This window comes from Spodoptera frugiperda, chromosome 22 (assembly GCF_023101765.2).
Source record: "Spodoptera frugiperda isolate SF20-4 chromosome 22, AGI-APGP_CSIRO_Sfru_2.0, whole genome shotgun sequence".
Classification (NCBI taxonomy): domain Eukaryota; kingdom Metazoa; phylum Arthropoda; class Insecta; order Lepidoptera; family Noctuidae; genus Spodoptera; species Spodoptera frugiperda.
Window position 1 is genome coordinate 7,687,295 of NC_064233.1, and position 15,677 is coordinate 7,702,971.

Sequence of the window (15,677 nt, forward strand, 5' to 3'; positions counted from 1 at the left end):
TCTGATTTGAATATTTTTTTTGTGATGAGTAGTGCATTTCTCAAGAAAAGCTATAGGCTATTAAACATCATGCTATTATATGAGCTGAGCAGAGTAAGTGAAACTATGCGGAAGTGGCTTTAAACAAGTTTGACAGTTATAGCCAATGTGCTTGAGCAATAGGTAATGATTAATAGCTCAATACCTTTCTGTATGAAAAGAAAAAGTACTTACTAAAAAATAAATAAAGCTTTTCAGTCTTTTTAATAGGATTTTAAGTTATTCAGAAATGAAACAAGATAATATTGTGTATATTCTATTTTATTTGTATAATTTGTCTAAGTGGAAAAATTCTAAGGTCTTGTGTTTCATGACGAGTCGTATCCCTCTGTGTTGGCGGTGGCTGGCGACTGCAACTCGGCGGAGCTCGCGGGCGGCGGCGCCAGCGGGGCCGGTGTCTGCACTACCTTAGGTGGCGCTTTTTCTGAAGAAAGTTAAAATAAATTATTGTTTAAGCATATGAAGGAAGTTGCTGATTTTAGACTTATACTCAGTGCTATTAATTGGATTCTTTTTTTGGCTTTTTGGGAAAAGTTTTTATATTTTTACATCATAACCGTACCGTCTTCCATTAGAGCAGACAACTAGATAGAATAGAATGTTAAATTATTATTGTACACTGTTTGCCGATTGTGCTTTCTCATTTTAAATCGAATTAAATGCAACTACATAGTTAATTGGTAAGGTGGACACTTGGACTGGAGAACTTTAGAAGGCGGCTCATAGTTACCCAGCTTTAGCAAGGCAAAAATAATAGTTATGATTTTAACCAATTTGTCTGTCACTGTAATATTTACCTATCATGCAAATGGAATACTGCGCTGTGTCACAAGGCAATCCATAAACAAGCCCGACGAGATGATCCTGCCGATCCAAGTTTAGGCAAGAGTTATCCATCGTGTATTCTTCATCCAACCACGGCGGCATCTAGCGGTAAGAAGAAGAATTAGTCAAAAAGTGCCATCTCGTGTATGAAAGAGAACTCAATTTTATTTTGAGTTTAGCGCCATCTATCTAATGGTATCGTAATTGAAATTAAACTGCCATCTAGTGATACGTAGTAAAATTAAAATGAGCACTGCCATCTAGTGATAAGTAGTGAAAACAAAATGAACACTGCCATCTAGTAAGGAGTATTGAAATTAAAATAAACACTGCCATCTAGTGAGAAGTAGTAAAACTAAAATGAACACTGACATCTAGCGATGGATAAAATAACTATTACAATTAGTGACATCTAGTGGTGAATTGGTTAACTATGCAAATGATGGAACATAAAGCTTGGTTTACATGGCGCATTTTGGTACACATTTTGTTTTTACTTAAAATTAAAATATTAAAATTGTTTAATGCATTTACGTATGTTCCTGGGTGGAAATTGTCCACGGCTTTCGGGTCTGGGATTCGTTTCCCATTGTTGGGATTGTACCAGGAGTAACTGACGGTGTCCGTCAATATGTCTTTCGTCATATTCAGACGTCCGGCGATCCAGATGTGTTCAATTGCTGCAAGAAGATTGTACCATAAGAAAAATAAAGCAATACTTCTGGACACGGCGCGTATTGTCCGGAGATTCTTCTCCCTTGAGCCCTGACCACCGGTAGCTTGGATTTCTCACTTTACTGGTGGGCTACTGCTTTTTACTTTCTTTTTTAAATAAAGAATAAAGCTGGAGATATGTGGCGCGACTGTTATAATGCCGTATTTATAAAGAGTGTTCAAATTAGCTCAAAGAGAATAATGCACTTTTTGGCTTACCTACTGGGCCTATTTTGCTCATTTTTCGTATATCGTCAGCCAAGATGATAACAAATAATAATATGTGGTTTAAATTAAGTCATAAGAGGATTCTCCATAATATTATTATCTATAGTTTTTTTTACATTTAATTCGGGCCGACGTTTGGCCGCTCTCACCTCATCTCACCTGATGGTGAGTGATGATGCGGCCTAAAAAGGTATAGGTACTTACGTTCTTCCTTATTCTCGCCCATGACTAACAACAATTGTATCAGAATGTCGCTGTTGTCCAAGAACGCGAGGGTGCCGTTCAGTTTGGCGCAGTTCAAGTTGGCGTGCTGCCAGTACAGCAGCTGTCTGACTAGCACGTAGTAATACATGTCGTCGCTAGGTGCCGTCTGTGTCACCATCTGCGATGCTGAGCCTGGGGACAAATTGTGATCATCAATTAATTATTAGATATATTGGTTATAATGCAACGTCACACCTTTTATCCCCGAAGGGGTAGGCAGAGGTTCACATTACGGCACGTAATGCCACTGTACAATGTACACCCACTCTTCACCATTTGTGTCAAAAGTCCCATATAATGGGCGTACAATTTCAGACTCGTGCTACTACTGAAAATTTTTCGAAAACCCGAAAAAAACCCAGTGATACTTTGCCCGACCTGGGAATCAAACCCGAGACCCCAGTTCCGGTAGTTGCACTTGCGACCACTCGACCAACGAGGCAGTATATAGGTATATATTATATTGATTATAGCCCGAAGGATTAGGCAAACTGAGTTTGGAATGAAAGCATCCTGCCTTCTGTAAAATAGAGGCTACCAGTTAGAATCTTTTTAAATTATGTTGTTTAAAGTTTAGCATAAAGATTATACAGAATTAAAAAAAACTTGTACAGAAGATTACTTTATGTCTATTAAATTGCATCTAAATCAAGGTAAAGATGTAGTTCTTTCTATAGGTTAAGACAATAGGTAACCCATCCCTTACTACACATAAATACTAACCAGAGCGACGCGCCCCCCTTTCTACGTCATCTGCATGCGCTGAAATTAGGCAATCGATATTTAGACGATACTATTTCCACCAACCACCAATAATTTAATAAAAAAAAAAAGCGTTACCCCACACTAGGATTTTCTCCTGTGTCGTGGGTCCGATACAAGTTTACATACACATGACACCCAGACCAGGGGCCTTAGTCTGCTATTACAATGTTATGTAGGTTGTATGTAGGTTGTATAGGAGCTATGTAGGTTGTATAGCTCCTTCCCTCTTGCACTGCTCAATGATCGACTATTCTGACACAATTGTAATAGCAGACTAAGGCCCCAGATTAGATCACCCAAAGAGTTGCTCCGTGCGGGGATCGAGCTTCCGCGGTTGAAACGGCAATTGCTGCGATCCTTACATACCTCTGTCGCTTCATCAACAGTCCACCAATTAAAATGATCCCCTATTGACATACAATTATTAGCTGTTATGTAGAAGTCTGCTTACCCTCATAGCATATGAACTGCATCTTCCTCTCACACCTGGACTCCAGGAACACAGGCGTGTGAGACGCGTGTCTGTCCAGCTGTAGGCAGCCGCTCTGTTTTATGTTGTTTCTGTCCCTGAAAGGAAATAATGATTTACACTTTACATATTTTAGAAGTGATGTGGTCCGCAGGACAAAAATTTTTTTGAGGTGGAAAAAAAAATTATCAAAAGATTGACGTCTCCCGCCTTACGAAATCAGCAAGGCATTTTAAGATGGGATTGTCGAGTCTCTTGCTGACTAAGACACTCACAATTGTTCCTACTCCTGCTTTTTTAGCCGGAGCCCCGGTAACCCGCTAGTGTAGTCCGCAGCTCCGGGGCGGCACCAGCTGTACTGGGCCCCTTCTGTGGTGGTCTTTGAGGCGCGATGATTAGGCTCTGACTAGGCCGATAAAAAAACCAATAATGATGAGTATCTGAAAATATCCTACCTCATAGGCGGCCAGGTGTCTACCGTGGCGTCGGTATACGCCGGCATGCTGAACAGGCTGACTCCCGTGTCTATCCAGGTCCAGCGCCCGAGGTTGCCCTTAGCTCCCACCCACGCGTTCTCGATACCTGTGGCAAATCAAACCGTGGTATCATCCGGTCTAGCATCATCACCATCGAGCCGATGAGCATGTCTACATTGTACAGTGATGCTTTACATGCCAGAGATGTGCACCTTTGCTACTTTGGGGATTAGATGCGTGATGATGAGCTAACTCACCAGATACCCTACTCATTGGTACACGTAGCTAGAACTGGTGGAAACGGACTTGCTAAGCTATTCTGTTTATCCATGGAAAGATGTGTGTTGCTGGATGACTTCCCTACTATTGATAAATCGCATCGCAAACATCTTCATACACAACAGTACCTCCTATTAAAGTTGTGGGAGATAAGTTTATGAACATTTTATATACTGAGCTTCCACCAATCATATATTCATTGGGACATAGCTTAGCACTGGTATATTTGTAACTTACTTGGTCGATTTTTCAACATGGTCATTCCTAATTTCCGTAAGCATCTCAAACTTGCGATGTTGGCTAGTCTGTAAATCAAATAAAAATAAGTAACTTAATCAAGTAAAGATGTCTGAAATAAGTAGTTTAACCATCGAAAAATAAACACAAACACCCTTTTATATTAACTTGACAAAGAGGTTGAGAAAAACTGAAAAAGAAACCAGTATAATCAAATCAAATGAATACTACAATTGGACCCTGGTAAGCAGAAAAGATCCAGCCAACATTTTATTACTTTTGAGTAAATGACGTTTGTGTAAATGACTCAAGTTTCAGTCAACATCAGTTTCGTTGTGTGAGTGAGGTTACCGGCCCAATTTTCTCCCTTCACAATCTTCCTAATTAATCTCCGATTCCCCAACAACCCTTGATTTCCAACTTCCACTGCACCTTAACCCCAAAAGGCCGGTTGTCTACTGCGATTGCTTACCATCAGGTGATCCGTCTGCTCGTTTACCGGCTTATACCATACTCAAATAAATAAGTAATTTCCCTTACGCCATCCCCCGAAGCACGCAGTAGGCAGCAGACTGATGCCAGTCCATCTTGCCATCATACAGCCGGTAGAGGCCGTTCCTGCAGCGCACGTTGTTCACCTCCGTCACTCGTATCATCTCGTGGGCATCTGGCAAAGGTTACATTAAGAAATTCAGAAGTAGTCAGGTTAAATACCAGGGTATCATGAATGTAAGGACTCTAAGAGACTCAGATGCATATATGTTTTTTAAATACTTTGCCCCACATTAGGATTTTCTCCTGTGTCGTGGGTGCGTTTACAAACATACAATTTCACATGCACATGACACCCAGACCCGAAACAACAATCTGTGGATCACACAAAGAGTTGCTCCGTGCGGGAATCGAACCCGCGACACGTTGCATGGCAGCTAGTTGCCCAGCCACCGCGCCAACCGTGCAGTCAAGTCAATATGAAACAGGTCTAAAAGGCCTACTAGGGCTTTTCCAATGACTTCCAGATCCAATGGTGACCATGGGGGCTTACATTCCCGTTTTTTCACCTTTATTTGTGGAACAGCCTTTTCACATGCTTCTGTGATGGCTTTAATGTAAGCTGTGACCATGGCTTCTAGTTTCTCAGATGATTGGACATTAGATGATTTTTTGTGGAGGGTCTCTGACAGACCTATTTCTCTGACAGAGAAGTTCTGTGATCTTTATCAGGTCATCTAATTTACCTTGTGGACAGATATTTTGAACCCCTCGCGAAACTAAAACTATGCTGCACTTGTTGGTATGTAACATCATTTCGAGAAATTTTTAAATCTCATTTCGGAGGACGTAAACCATTCTAAAACCCGTACCTATAGAGAGTTTTTACGTAAAAAACCCAGTAACTCGTTATCCGAATTAAGAGATTTTAACCTCATTTTCGAAAATCACAACTCAATCAACGAAGCCTGCCTTACCTCTCTCACATGCAAACGCCCGCTCCAGGTGGCAGGGCAGATCTAGGAAGACAGGTCGGTCGTGGTTGACTCTCTCCAGGGCCACGCAGTCAGCGCCCGTCTCTGGGACGGGCACGTGGGTTCTGTTCAGCCACTGTGGAGGAAGATCAGCATTAAAGCTGTACTCTTAGTATGAGTTTGCTTTACGTTTAAAGTAATCGAAACGAGAGCACGTTCGGCGCTCTGATTGGTTGGTTTATTCGAGCCGGCCAATCAGAGAGCTAAGGGTACTGGTGTCTTCCAAGGATAGTTAAGTATCTGGAACAAATATATTTTTTCGTGGTTATTTTGGTGTTGCTATAGAGACATGTACAAAAAGCCTAGATATTTTAAAGTTGTTGCTGAGTGAAATATAATCATGTAGTCTTAGAAACTTGTTTGAGAACTACTTTCGATCTCTAAATTCACCTCTAGAGATTATCTAATAAAGACAGTTAAAGGCCTTTGTTCAGCAGTGGACGTCTCTCGGCTGATGATGAAAGGTTTCTTAAACTTTGGACAACTAAAGTGCTTAAACCAACAACACTGTTTGCTATCCCAACGCCATCTAGCAAGCGCAAAATTATAATTGTCAAACATATTGACTTTTGTCTCCCTTACCACAGGATAATGCCTGGCTACATTCTCCTCCTGCTCACTGGCTAGCACATCGAGGGCAGTTCTCCGGAGCTCCATGCCTGGTCCCCATCGGTAGCCGGCTGCATCCTCAGCTGAATCTCTTCGAGCTCCAACCCACACTGATGATAGAGCTGGAGAAAAGAGCAAAATATTTTCACTTTAAGTGTGGGAGAGCCATGCTTTGGTACGACTGCTTCGACTCAAGTGATTTTTTTTTATGGAATAGGTGGCTAACGAGCAAACGAGTCACCTGATGGTAAGCGATCAGATAGCACAGCCTCACAGAAAACCGACGAGAAACAACGTTTGCGTTGGGTTTCGTCGTGTGAGTGAGGTTATACCTCCTTCCCAATCCCCGATTTCCCAATAACCCTTAAATTCCTAATCCCCAAAAGACCGGCAATGCACTTGTAATGCCTCTGGTGTTTCGGATGTCCATAGACGGCGGCGATTGCTTACCATCAGGTGATCCGTCTACTCGTTTACCGGCTTATAAATCCTAAGCAGTGACATACTTACAGAATTGTGACTCTGATAGTGCCTCAGCTAGAAACTCTGCCTTCTCTCTTGTATCCAGTATAGCGAGCGTGCCGTTGTGGTAGCCCCTGTTAGAATCAAGGTGGCGGTCAAAACATTAATATCAACTAGAAAAATTGCACTGATCAATATTAGATAGGCAGCTAGTTTCTAAGTGTGGGAGAGTCGTGCTTCGGCACAAAAAGAGGCGTGAAACAACGCTTTCGTTGTGTTTTGTTGTGTGACTGAGGATTAAATTTCTAACCCCCAAAAGGTCATCAACGCAATTGTAACGCCTCTAGTATTTCAAGTGTCCCTGGGCGGCAGCCTATTTCTAAGTGTGGGAGAGCCATGCTTCGGCATGAAAAGTGGTGTGAAACAACGCTTGCGTTGTTGTTTTTTGTTGTGTTAGTGTGAGGTTACCGTAAGCCGATTACCCCTCTTCCCAATCTTCGCAATTAAATTACTATCGCCCAAAAAGCCGTAAACGCAAACGCCGTGTTCATGTTCGGCGATTGCTTACCATCAGGTGAGACGTTTGCTGGTTTACCATGGTGTTCCATAAAAAAAACCTCACATCTATCTCCCATTCCGATGGAAGGCATGGAACACCAATTACCTACTACAAACTTTACATACCTCTTTCACTTCATCAACAGTTATCAGTCTTTTCATACATGCTCGTCGGTTAAGGGTACTTTTTAACCGACTTCAAAAAAAGCAGGAGGTTTTGATTCATATGGTAAAGTTATTTGGTACTCTACAAACCGACACAAGATCTTCGCGTTCTCCCAGTTGACTGCCATCACCTGCACGATGTACTCCTTGTTGTTGAACACGTAGGACTCCCACTTCGGAGACGTGACCTGAGGAACTGGCACGAGATGGAGACGATCAGTCCATGACATCGACAGTACATAAGGTGTTTTAAATGTATCTGCCACGGCTTCAATGGGAGGTAGTGTTGTGTTTGAAGATTACAATAGTGAAGAAATTTCGTACCCCGGACCAGTTAATTCATTTCGAGAGCATTTTCTTTTTTTAAAACGTTGCCCCACACTAGGATTTTCTCCTGTGTCGTGGGTGCGTTTACAAACATACAAGTTCACATACACATGACACCCAGACTTGAAACAACAGTTTGTGGATCACACAAATAGTTGCTCCGTGCGGGAATCGAACCCGCTACCCGTTGCACGACAGCCAGTTGCCCAGCCACCGCACCAACCGTGCAGTCTGTGTCAAACTTCATTTACCATGTTTTTCAATTTTTATGCGCTTGCAACAGTGCCGAAATATCGGAAGCTCATAAAAAAATTGAAAAACATGGTAAATATCCCGTTTTAAGTTCCAATTCTAGTGTTAGTAACCATGTCAGTTTAAAAAATTATATTACATAAGGAGTTCTAAAAGTATCTGCCACGGCTTTAATGGGAGGTAGTGTTGTTTGAAATTTTGTATCCCGGTTACCAGTTAATTCAATTTGAGAACATAAAGAAGTTGAATAAACATTGACTCTACTCTGCTTAACGTGAGTTCACAAATACGCACTTTGCGATAGAGACAGTGAAAGAGATAGCTATGATGTGTTTACGTAATGTGTTTGTTAAATGAAACTCACACGTAGTTTTATTTTCTATGAAAAAATAACTCATAATCAAAAATTTATATTTACTATTATAATCTCCAAAGACAACACTACCTCCCATTAAAGCCGTGGCAGATACTTTTAGAGCTCCTTATATCGTGGCCATTTCTGAGCAAAGGCCTCTTCTCACACGGAGAAGGTTTGTGCATTAAGTTCAAGTTGAAATTTCAAGTTATAGTCTAGCCAAATTAGAAAAATAAATTTAGTTCGGAAGTTGATATACCAGTACTCTTAGTACGAGTTTGCTTTATGTTGAGCAAAATCGAATCGAGAAGACGTTCGGCGTTCTGATTGGTTGGTTCTTTCGCGCCGGCCAATCAGAGCGCCGAAAGCTCTGTGATTGGCATCAGTCAAACAGTTTATATTGAACCAAGTACGATTATTTTGGGATATTCTATTATATTGAAACGCTTAAATATCGCGTTTTTTTACCTAGGAAACACATTATTTACAACTTAAAATACCTAAAAAAAGGAATAAAAACTAACTTAAAACTAAGGTCCGCATCGTATGCATCGTACGCATCGCACGCAACGGTTTTAGGTTGTCTTGTATAGAAACTCATACAACTGCGTCCAGTCATCCACATCAGCGATGCGTACCGATGACGTCATACGGAATGCCGATACCAAAAATTCGCATGTGAAAGTGACATCAATAAACCAATTGCTCCAATACTCGCGTCGGTAATCCGAACGCTGCCATTACAGTGGACGCGGTCAATCCGTTTGATGCGTGCGATGCGTACGATGCGGACCTGTGGCCGGTTACCATACCTAATGCTACGAATAAAGAAACACTTCAAGTACGAACTACTAACAGAGTGAGAAAGAAATTGAAAAAGAAATAGGAGACTGGAATTAGGGGACCCCTACCTGGGGTGATATTTGTAGCCTGTTGAGTAAGCTTTACTACTTCAGACCACAGGCTACTCGGTATGCGGATATAGTTCATCGGTCCGTCTGTGGGTCTCAGATCAAATCCAGGGGCCCTGGATGGCCAAAGCTGGTGGCCCATAAACATTTGGCGCAAAAGAAGTGAGTTATCCCGTTGCTGGGCACCAATGTTATCGAATTCTGAAGCAGGAACACTTACTTTATAATATTCTAGAGTTTCCCCTACGAATTTGCGGTGGCTAGATGGCGATAGTGTTGTTTTTGGTCTAGTTGATAAAGAGTTGGTTTATATGGTTTAGCTTTATTAGTATCAACAGTAACTCATAAACTGAAGACGGATATTAATTTATTTTTTGTTCACAATAATGCCGAATATTCTTTATTAATTTTAAATAGCATTGAAATTCAAATAAAAAAAGAAACGAAATCTTCAAATACCAAAAACAAACGCAATCGCCTCCAAAAATAATATTAAACATTAAAAAGCAGACAAAAAAAATACTAAAAAAAAATGCACTAACCTCTATATTGCTCACGGTAACTGGCCGAACACGAATAAAAGAATAAAATAAAAACAAAAAAATATTCCAAAATGGCCGCCATCGCGCCGTGTACAGTCGGCGCGACTTACTGCGAACAAATTAAAACTAAAACTAAATACAGGTAATACACGTTGTAAATTCCTTTAATTGTAAAAATTTAACATGGTGGCCATGTTATTATTACTGCAACGTAATTAGAATAGTTTGTTGAATATCGCTGAGGCTATATTTTGAAAATAATGAATGAAACATGTGCAAATATCTAATGAATCATAGGAATCCGCGGAAATTGATAGACAATGGAGTTTCTTCTCGTTACTTGTTTATGGGCACGTGGCAAAAGAACATTCAGTACCCTTAGTACGAGTTTGTTTTACGTTAAAAGTAATCGAAACACACCCACACCCACTTTTCACCATTTGTGTTATAAGTCCCATGTAATACGGGGTGAGCCTATTGCCATATACTGGGCATAATTCCAGACTCCATGCTACTACTGAGGAAGTTTTTGAAAAACCGAAATAAGCACAGTAGTACTTTGCCCGACCCGGGCATCGAACTCGAGACCCCTTGTTCGGCAGTAGCACTTGCGACCACTCGATCAAAGAGGTACTCGTGCCGAATTATGGCTACAAAGACCTCTGTAGTCATCTGTACCTACTGAGACAAAGGCCTGAATTTAAGCTTGTATAGATCTGCTTATTAATTCAGACAATAAATGGCTTGATGTTAGGTATGATATTCAGTTTTCAATGGTAGACTTTCTCAGTGTTTTACCTATTATGAAACACTATGGTAACATAACAAAATATTGCATAAGAATTAAATACCTAGATGAATGAATGAACATTGTAGGAATTACTCACATTGGTACAAGATAAATAGGTTACTAGGTAACACTTTTACATGTCAATCTTTAAATAAAATAACTAGATAAGGTTTTTTTTTAATGAGCGAAAATCGTCCATTGACATCTCCCGTCTTGGGCGAGGCGAGAGAGATTGTCAGACTCTTACTGACTAAAACTCACCCCGTTCCTACTCCTGCTTTTCGAGCCGGAGCGCTGGTAAACCCGCTAGGTAGTCCGCAGCTCCGGATTACTAGATGAGGCCGGCATTTCCTATCTAACTACCATTATCATTAAGAAGAAATGCTGAAAAAACTCACAGGTCATTATAGTCTCTTTTAAAGTCCAGACAAATCTACACTTTTAAAGTTTTAATATATAAAACTGAACAGTTTGTTTATAATTATTATGTTTGTTTGAACACGCTAATCTTCGGAACTACTGGTCTGAATTTATTAAATCTTTTTATGGTATAAGACGTAAACGACAAAACGAATCACCTAATGGTAAGCAATCACCGCTGCCCATGGATACTCGAAACACCAAAGGCGTTACAAGTGCGTTGCCGGCCTTTTGGGGATTAGGAATTTTAGGGTTGTTGGGGAATCGAAGATTGGGAAGATTGAGAATTGGGCCTCCAGTAACCTTACTCACACAACGCAAGCGTTGTTTCACGTCGGTTTTCTGCTCGGCCGTGGTATCACTCCAGCCGAGCCGGCCCATTCGTGCCGAAGCATGGCTCTCCCACACTTAAAATCTTCTGCCCAGTCAATAACCTCATCTCATCTGGTAACCAGATCACTGGTGATGTACAGCGTCAGTGAATGAAAGTGAAATAAAGCGGTTTTATTACTTTTTTTGTATCTATCAAGAATATTGAAACAAATAGATGTTAAATATTATTTTTTCCTGTGAACGATGTTATGTGAGAATGCTTTATAGGCAAGTTTTTATTTTGCCTGTAATAGTTTTATGTGTCATTGGTCGGGTGGTGAGTAAAAGGTCTCAGGTTTGATTTCCGGGCAAAAATGTTGAGGTTTTTTTTTGAAACGGATCATTTTTATGAGTTTCTCGTCGGCGTGTGTGGTGTTCAGTGTCGGTGGTGTTGAATATTATGGTGGGGATCGCCACCTACCAACGGTGACGTGACGTCTACTATGTGACCTTTTCCGAGCTATATGTACTTTCTAACAGCATTTAGACATTTAGACACCACGGACAAAAGGTGAAGGAAAAACGTCGTGAGGAAACCTGGCTTTATAATTTCTAATTATCAGTTCGAAATCGCCAACCCGCATGAAGCAAGCGTGGTGATTTATGCTCAAACGGTCTCCGTGTGAAACGAGACCTTTGATCAGCAGTGGCCACTCATAGGCTGATGGTGTGATACCTATGATGTGATTTTTTTTCAGAATCTCGTGTTGTGCTTGGTAGCTTATTATTAAAACCAGATGTATAATAATTTTTTAAGTTATATCTCAACAATTTACTTACATTCTGAACCGTGACTTCTCAGTCTCCTTTAATAGATAGATGCGTTCCTTATTTTTTGACTCACTACAGTATAACACGTACCGTCGTTGTCAGTCGGTGTGTTTGCGAATAATATTGAAAAATGATACCATAGCGTTATTGACTAACAAGACATTGGAATAAGTGAAAACTGATTATTATGTACCTAACAGTAATATGATTACTAGGTACTAAATATCAATTGTCTAGTTAAAAAAATATGAATGAATGTGTAATAATTTTTTAATACCTACCTTTTTATTTCATTGAAATGTCGAATTTGGTAACAGGGTTGGTTCATATCTTTTTTTTTTTTTTTTTTTAACAATATGCACAAATATATTATGTACTTAGACCTCAATTGTTTTTCTATACATTTGTCTGTTCTGGCGTTACGCGACCGATGATACGCAACGCATGTTCCGTCAGATATGAACCGACCCTTAGTCAAGAAACTAGTTATGCCTAAGTATTGAAAAGTCGAAAGAATGGGATCTTTTGAATAACTATTATGTAAAAATTACCCGTAAACAAGAACGTTTTCTCAATTAATAGTGGGACAGCCATGCTTCGGCACGAATGGGCCGGCTCGACCGGAGTGATACCACGGCTGAGCAGAAAACCGACGTGAAACGCTTGCATTGTGTGAGTAAGGTTACCGGAGCCGAAAATAATTAGACTAAATATTCCTACAGAATCAGGTTCTGCTCGAGAGAAACATCCTAAATGCCCCTTTAGCGAAGCCGCAAGCAAAATGTAGTTTGACAAACGATTAATATTCATATTGCTTCTTTAGATATAAAAATTAAATATTCTAAACAAGTTTATTTATATTAAAAATAAAAGCCAATAACATAATGAATGCATTTGTTTTTCAATCTTAAGTTGAAAATGTGATTTCTTTCATCATTTAAATTATAACAGAAATATTATTGCTTTATTTACAATTCTTTTTGTCTGTGCATAATTTTAAAATAAATAACATTATCAAAGTACATTTGAAAACCTATTTACCTATGATAACTATGAAAAACTACGACTTGCCCTGAAGCCCTAAAGGCGTAAATAGAAATGTCATTTATTTTCTTACTATAAAGCCTCCTGACCCCTCCCGAAGCCTCATCATGGTGGCAAGTCCAACTAGAGTAGCCTACTAAGCAGGAGATATTATAGTGCGCAAGTGTGTGCACAAACATAGATGCCCTTTCTGTTACTTTCTGTTACCCCACTCTTAGATTTCAATGGGATGGCACACTGACAAGACGGGAGTCAGATGAGACGCAGGTTCAACTTCCGAGGCACGCGGGCCTGCGGACGGCGAGAAAGGGGTAGCTCGCCGCCCGACCAGAACCAGACCCGTGCGTGCGGCGCCGAGCGTTCCGCGCGCGCCTCAAAAAGCCATCAGACCACCACAGATGGGGCCCAGTAGGGCAGATGCTTGATCCGGAGCTGCGGACTACCTAGCGGGTTTACAGGAGCTCCGGCTCCGGCTGGCGTCTCGGGTGTCCATGGGCGGCGACAATTGCTGACCATCAGGTGATCCGTCTGCTCGTTTACCGGCTTATACCATAAAAAACCGTTTTTGCATCTAACCTAAGTAACCCTAAAAATGCATAGAGATTGTCATTCATGCGTTGACATTTTGAAAATGGAAACGTGTTGCCTTTTGCAACGAGAAACGCTACCTTTGTGTTATAAGGCTGTGCACATATGCCTACCTATCCAGAAAAAATATATTTTCCAATTATGGGACTAGATGGAATCTATTATTTTTTTTCGTAATAAGATCCAATTCAATGCTTCTAATTAAAAATGTAAATAAACAATCATGTGAATCTTGTACTCTATTCTACATAATATATCATAAAATAAATAGAAAAATGATGTATTTATTTGTTAATTTTTGGATTCCACAAAAGTCTGATGCACGGTTTCACAGATTATTTAATGGACAACACTGGAGACAATTGAAAACCTCGTCTGTCGAATAGACTGAAAGTGCGACTGACGGACAGATGAAGATCTCGGGTTCTATTCGCACGGATGTCCAGGGCAAACTATGGTCACTGCGCAATTGTTCGGTATTTCGAAACGTACTCAGTAGTAGCTTATAAAGTCCGGAGTCTTTGAACGTTTTGCAAAAGTAGATGGCTTAATAGGCATCGCATTTTACAATCAGCATGGGATTCCTTATGAGACATATCTTTTCTGTGAAAAGTAGATGTACATTGTCTAATGGCATTTACAGATGCCTATGTATAATTTGCAGGACGTGCCTGGCCGCTTCGAGGTTTAAGTCGCCACGTTCTTTAAAAACAATAAAAACAAGTGTGAAAACCTCCTTTAAGACTGAAAACTGACTACAGATGAAGATACAGACACGCACGGATGTCCAGGGAGTTTGGTCATGCGTCAATTCTTAGATATTTAAACGTAGGTACCGTACTTATAAAGTCCATCTTTTGACGCTTTGCAAAAGTAGATCTTAAAGCATATTTTACAAAGCTGGTATTCCTTTGAGAATATCTTTTCTGTGAAGTGTCTATTTCTAATGTTATTTACCTATACCTATATATACCCTATGTATAACTCGTGATGTCGTAGGTGGCCTGGAGGTTTAAGACGATACCTATGTATAACTTGACGATGTGGCCCGGAGGTTTAAGACGCCCGTTTCTCATGCATGAGAATGCGGGTTCGAAATCTACCAACGGCAAGTACCAATGTGACATTTTCTGTGTTATATGTAAGTACTTTCTAAGATTACAAGTGCATTGCCGGCCTTTTGGGGGTTAGGAATTTAAGGATTGTTGAGGAATCGGGGATTGGGGATAATTGGACCTCCGGTAACCTCAGTTATACAACGAAACACAACGCAAGCGTTGTTACACGTCGGTTTTCTGCTCGGCCGTGGTATCACTCCGGTCGAGCCGACCCATTCGTGCCGAAGCATGGCTCTCCCACGCTTATTTAACACGTATTATTTTTAATCACGATGCACTTATAGTTATCTATTTAATACCTAAATCTGATCCTATGCCTAAAATCTAAGTCATAACTACATAAGCTACTTTTTCATAGAATCCTGAAATCATTGCGTAAAGCGTTGTAATTACAAAGTACAGCGGTGCGTTCGTGATTCGCGGACAGCGAGAGCAGTGGAGACGACTTGTGTTGTAAATTTTTTGAAGGTTTTATTTTATGTTGAAAAAGGTTTTTTATACAAAATATAGGTTCATATAATATAACCTCACGCTTGTGTCTCCCATGGGGTAGAGATAATGGAACGATTTT

The 15,677-nt window shown here is 40.4% G+C and overlaps 1 protein-coding gene across 1 annotated transcript; it reads right to left on the reverse strand.

Moving 5' to 3' along the window:
• Positions 1-282: 282 nt before the first annotated feature.
• LOC118279857 (macrophage mannose receptor 1-like) lies at positions 283-10,171 on the reverse strand. Its single transcript, XM_050702644.1, has 13 exons — positions 10,004-10,171; positions 7,707-7,812; positions 6,942-7,027; positions 6,405-6,553; positions 5,766-5,898; positions 4,837-4,963; positions 4,297-4,364; positions 3,760-3,886; positions 3,287-3,402; positions 2,011-2,202; positions 1,399-1,544; positions 837-966; positions 283-463 (listed from the first exon to the last, which is right to left on the reverse strand). The coding sequence occupies exons 1-13, from the start codon at positions 10,083-10,085 to the stop codon at positions 348-350; spliced, it is 1,578 nt and encodes a 525-aa protein (XP_050558601.1). The 5' UTR covers positions 10,086-10,171; the 3' UTR covers positions 283-347.
• Between the last annotated feature and the right edge of the window lie 5,506 nt (positions 10,172-15,677).

Coding starts and splice junctions, on each gene's coding strand:
- LOC118279857 (XM_050702644.1), bottom strand. CDS start 10,085: ATGGCGGCCATTTTGGAATATTTTTTTGTTTTTATTTTATTCTTTTAT. Junction 6,554..6,941: donor ACTATCAGAGTCACAATTCT/GTAAGTATGTCA, acceptor TCTTTTCTCCAG/CTCTATCATCAGTGTGGGTT. Junction 4,964..5,765: donor GGCGTTTGCATGTGAGAGAG/GTAAGGCAGGCT, acceptor AACCTTTGCCAG/ATGCCCACGAGATGATACGA.